The 5,962-nt window shown below is 44.9% G+C and overlaps 1 protein-coding gene across 1 annotated transcript; it reads left to right on the top strand.

Annotated features, from left to right (window-relative positions):
- The first annotated feature begins 915 nt into the window (after window positions 1-915).
- LOC135499973 (uncharacterized protein K02A2.6-like) lies at window positions 916-5,052 on the top strand. The gene has a single exon (XM_064791050.1). It carries the CDS (start codon window positions 916-918, stop codon window positions 5,050-5,052), a length of 4,137 nt encoding a protein of 1,378 aa, XP_064647120.1.
- Window positions 5,053-5,962: the final 910 nt, after the last annotated feature.

The following is a 5,962-nucleotide window of genomic DNA, read 5'->3' as shown; positions in this document are numbered from 1 at the left end:
AGAAATATCAATTAGAAACACAATGTTATTACTGTAATCAACCTTTAGGATATGACAAGGTCAAGGATCACGATCACTACAGTGGTAGATATCGAGGTGTTGCTCACAGCTCATGCAATTTGAATGAAAATAAAGCCATGTTCGTTCCAGTATTTTTTCACAATCTTAGTAATTATGATTCACACCTGTTTATTAAAGACTTAATGACTAAACTACCGAAGTACAAGAAACTGAAATTACTTGCCAAAACAGCAGAGGAATACATCTCATTTCAGTTCGGTTGTTTCAGGTTTTTGGACTCGTACAGATTCATGCAGTCCAGTTTAGACAACATAACCAAATCAATGCTGGATGATGACTTTAAAATTACGAGACAGAAGTTCCCAAATACCATTGATTTTAAACTATTGAGGAAGAAGGGTTCAGTACCTGTAATGTTCTGTCGTTTCGCATATTGATATTCCGTGTTTTATAATAAACCTTGTTGTTGTAATGGCGAACCGATTAGCTTGTCTGTTCTGTGACCTGCTCTACAGGAATGGCTCTGCATTAGTCCCTCACGACATTATATCTGGCGACGAGGATATTCGATGCTAAAGTAAGATACCAAGAACCCGTAGAAGTGGACATTTTGAAAAATGCGTGCAGTTATTACTGTGAATTTAACGGTTTAAAAAGTCTGTGACCACGCCGCGAGAAATATATGCGTAATGTACGCGCTATCGCTATGTATGTGTACGTGCAATCGTTCATGTAGAATAGAAATCTCGCCGCGCTGTATGTAGCCCGTGTGAATGCGTTTCCGCGTGTTACCGTTAGATGTCGACACTATCGTTTACTGTGCAGTATTATAATATCCCTAGTTTCTAGCAGTCTTGCTCATAATATTTAGAATATTAGTACCGTGTTGCCAAGATGCCATCACCAGTACGAGCTCCTGCTGACCCAGCTGCCGCTGTTGCGCCTCAACCGATGATATCTCTACCTAACTTTGCTTCATTTGATCCTCATACTGACCCTACCGCTATTGGCCCCAGATGGGAAAGGTGGTTGGCTAGATTTGAGAGACTCTTTGTTGGAATAGGTTTAACTGATCCCACAAGGAAGAGAGCATTGCTACTACATTACGCAGGACCTGATGTAGATGAGATATTCGACACGTTGACAGAGACAGGCGATGATGATGACTATAATACTGCTAAGGCTAAGTTAACTGCGCATTTTCTACCCAAGAAGAACGTAGCATTCGAGGTATACAACTTCAGACAGTGTACTCAAGCAAAGGATGAAACGCTTGATGCCTACCATACTCGCTTGAGAAAACTTGCCAAGACATGTGATTTCGCGAATGTAGACCGCGAGATTTGCGCTCAAATCATAACCGGCACTAATTCACATCAACTTCGCAGAAAAGCTTTGCGTGAAGACATGAATTTAACTAAAATTCTAGATACTGGCCGCGCATTTGAATTGAGTGAGCACCAAGCAACCAAGCTTGAAGAATCGCAACATCAAACCGTTAACAAGATTAGAGCCAATGACAAGAGCCAAGGCAAAGGGAGCCAAAGACAGAGCAGACCTAAGCAGAAGACACGTCGTTTCCAGTCACAATCGAAGCCGGACCAGGACAGACGTCGCGATGGTCGAGATACCAGACCCCAGCAGCGACACAACGACCAGAACTGTGGTAAGTGTGGAGGGAGACCCCACAAAGTCAGTAGTAATTGTCCCGCCAATGGTCAGGAGTGCCATCGTTGCAAGAAGATAGGACACTTCGGGAGGATGTGCCGTTCAAAGACCAACAGCGCTAACACCCTGATGACAGAGGCTGACGAAGATTCTGACTACTGTTACTTTACCCAAGCTGCCAAGTCCAACAACCCAACGCTGTGTACGATAACAATCGGAAAGAAACCAAAAATGGCCAGAGTCCCCATGATGATAGATTCGGGAGCATCCGTCAACCTAGTCGACTCCAAGACGTTCAGCGTTATTCGCCGAGCCCAACCTGGTATAGACCCGTTGCTTCCAGCTGACACACAGGTATTCCCCTATGGTAGCAAGACGCCCATACTGTTGAAAGGAATGTTCCGAGCCACAGCACGTCACAAGTCCGAAACCAAATGGTCGAAGTTCTACGTGACTGAAGGAGGGAATTTACTTGGTTTCAAGACCGCGTCGGATTTAGGAATCTTGAAGATCGTACATGAGGTTAAATCGAAAACGAGGCCCAATCCGTCCAGCTCCAAGACCCTTCCTGACTCGCTGAAGAAGTATGAAGAACTCTTCTCCGGTGTAGGCAAGATCAAACGTGAACCTGTGACACTTCACATTGATAAAGACGTCAAGCCGAAGCAGCAACCTCACCGTCGCATACCTTTCCATATCCGCAAAGATGTAGAGAAAGAGCTACAGCGTCTAGAGGAACTTGACATTATAGAGAAAGTCGATGGTCCGACACCGTGGATAAGTCCCATAGTTACAGTCCCCAAGAAATCAGGAGCAATTCGCATTTGTGTTGACATGCGCGAGGCAAATAAAGCGATAAAACGTGAAAGACATCTTATGCCGACTCTTGATGATCTAGTAACGGATTTGAACGGATCCACTGTGTTCAGTACCCTAGATTTGAGTAGCGCGTATCATCAACTAGAACTTGCAAAGGAATCACGTTTTATCACCACGTTCACCACCCATCTTGGTCTTAGACGCTACAAATGTCTTTTCTTTGGGATAAACGCCGCGTCGGAAATCTTTCAGAACGCAATCGCCGAAATTCTGAGTGACATACCGAACTGTCGAAATATCTCTGACGATATCATTATCCATGGCAAAGATAAGGCTGAACACGACAAGAGTTTGATAGCCGTGATGGAGAGACTGAAAGAATACGGAATTCGTCTCAACATGCCCAAGTGTCACTTCAATCAGTCAGAAGTGAAGTTCTACGGTCATATCTTCAATAGCGCTGGTGTTACCGCAGATGTGAAGAAGATCGAAGCCATAAGAGATGCGCCTGCCCCGACGGACAAGAGTGGAATACGTTCGTTACTCGGAATGGCCCAATACCTCTCGCGCTTCATTCCATGGTATGCTAGCATAACAGCGCCCCTTAGAGAGCTAACGCATGATAAGACAGAATGGCAGTGGAACGCGGAACATGAAAAAGCGCTAACAGATTTGAAGACTGCGCTCACCGGAGCAAAGGTCATGTCGTACTATGACCCGCGTAAGAAAACTGAACTCATCGTTGACGCAGGGCCCCGCGGATTAGGCTCGATTCTGATGCAAGAAGGTCGCGTTGTTTCGTACGCTAGTCGCGCGCTCACCGACGTTGAGACGAGATACTCGCAGACAGAAAGAGAAATGCTCGCAGTGGTCTGGGCAACAGAACACTTCCGCCTATACTTATACGGTTCGACTTCCCCTTTCACCGTGGTCACAGATCATAAACCGTTGATCGGAATATTCCAAAGCCAGAAGCCGATGTCGTTACGGATTGAACGATGGAGATTACGTCTAACGCCGTATAACTACAAGTTGGAATATCGACCTGGAAGGAACGAAGCCAACCCAGCCGACTTTTGCAGTCGCCATCCTGTAGTAGGCAATGAGCAGAACAGAGCAAACTTTGTCGATGATTACGTCAACTATGTCATTGACAATGCGGTTCCAAAAGCCATGCAACTCGAAGAAGTAAAATCAGAAACCTTACGAGACCATACCCTGCAGAAGCTTAAAGTAGCTACCGAAACTGGCTACTGGAGACGAGATGAAGAGTGCCTGAAGCCATTCAAACGTTTCCAAGATGAGCTGATCGTTCATAATGGTATCGTCCTCCGAGGGAGAAGACTGGTAATGCCTGACGCACTGCAGAGAAGAGCCATTGACCTTGCTCACGTTGGTCATCAGGGCATCGTCAAAAGGAAGATGTTGCTGAGAGAAAAAGTATGGTTTCCGTCCATCGACGCCATGGTTGAAGAATGTGTCAAGGACTGTCTGCCTTGCCAAGCTACGTCCGGAAGAGCCAGCAAACCAGAGCCGCTACGCATGACAAAGCTGCCGAATGGTCCCTGGGAAGAAGTCTCTGTGGATTTTTACGGTCCTTTGCCAGTCCCAAGTGCTGACTACCTACTCGTGATGATGGATGACTACAGTCGTTACCCCGAGGTTGAAGTTATAGCTTCTACCGCCGCAAAGACAGTCATACCAAAGATAGACGCCATTATGTCACGCCACGGAGTTGTGTCGATTTTGAAATCCGACAACGGACCTCCGTTCACGAGCCATGATTTCAAACGTTTCGCTGACTACCTCGGTTTTCAACACCGCAGAGTGACTCCGTTATATCCCCAAGCTAACGGTGAAGCAGAACGTTTCATGAGAAACATCACGAAGACTGTGCAAGCCGCACACATCGAAGGCCGCAATTGGAAGCAGGAACTACAGAAGTTTCTACGCCAGTATCGTGCGACACCACATTCAACAACAGGTGTCTCGCCATTCGAAGCCCTCTATGGTCGTAGGATGAAAACCCAGCTTCCATGTGCCGATTTCAACCCAGAGTTGAAAACTCGTTCTCAATCGTCAATGAGAGACACTGACAATGAACGCAAGCAGAAGATCAAAATGTATGCAGATCGCAGACGCAACGCTACTGAAAGCAACATTGCCGAAGGAGACACCGTTGTAGTTCGTCAGCAGAAACGTAACAAGCTAACGCCGCCATTCGATCCAGATCCATTAAAGATAACGCGTCGAGATGGTAATATGCTGACAGCCGAGCGAGATGATCGAAAAATAACTCGCAACCTAACGTTTTTCAAACGGGTGCCTGAAAGCCTGTTTGAAAACATTCAGGAAGAGGAAGTTGAGATTCCTGACTCAGATGCTCCGCCCACTATAGCACCTGAGACACCTTCTGGTATTTCTGAGCCTGAGACCTCCAACCAGAAACTGCCTGTGATGACTGAGACTACCTCACAACCACTCCGGAGATCAACTCGAACGAGGAGGCCTAACCAAAGATTCAAAGACTTTGTTCTTCGTTAAGAACACCCTGTTCTGAGTTTTATGTGTTTGAACTGTTCTATATTCATGTAGTGGACCTTCAATATTCATATAGTGCACTTTTATTTTGTTCTAAATAGGACACTTCAAGTTCGATATGGATGTGCTTTTATTCTGGTAATGAAGACATTATCCGTGTAAGGACTAAGTGAAGAGTGATTCGCTATTTGCGCCATGTTCTAATTCATAACTTCGAGAACATTCAAATTCAAGAAAAGGACAATTCTTGAGTCAGAGACAATCTTGTGTTTATTCTGCGCTTCCAGGAAAAGTGTTTAATTTGAGATTATGTTTTTATTTTGATACCAACATCCGCGTCTGGACTTATTAAGCGTAAACCTTTTCATCCAAAAGGGGGTGGATGTAATGTTCTGTCGTTTCGCATATTGATATTCCGTGTTTTATAATAAACCTTGTTGTTGTAATGGCGAACCGATTAGCTTGTCTGTTCTGTGACCTGCTCTACAGGAATGGCTCTGCATTAGTCCCTCACGACATTATAGTACCTTACTCGTTTTACACATCACATGAAAGCTACAATGTCACTTACCTAGAAAAGTCTATGTTTTTTGACGAATTGAAAAATGAAATGGCACCTGATTCTGCCTATGATGAGGCTAAGGTAATATGGGATCATTTCAAGATCAGGAATCACGGTGAGTTCATTGACCTCTACCTCAAAACTGATGTGATCCTTTTAGCTGATTTATTTGAGAAATTCAGGGATGTCAATTTGAACTACTTTCAGATAGATCCATGTCACTGTTACTCGGCACCAGGCCTAACCTGGTAAGCTGGTTTGAAGTACACAGGAATAAACCTAGAACTACTGACTGATACCAACATCTTACTTGCTTTTGAGAAAGCAATACGAGGTGGAATTTCGGGTGTT

This window comes from Lineus longissimus, chromosome 15 (genome assembly GCF_910592395.1).
Source record: "Lineus longissimus chromosome 15, tnLinLong1.2, whole genome shotgun sequence".
NCBI classification, from domain to species: Eukaryota; Metazoa; Nemertea; class Pilidiophora; order Heteronemertea; family Lineidae; genus Lineus; species Lineus longissimus.
The sequence above is the reverse complement of the archived record's forward strand: the minus strand, read 5'-3'. Positions and strand labels throughout refer to the sequence as shown.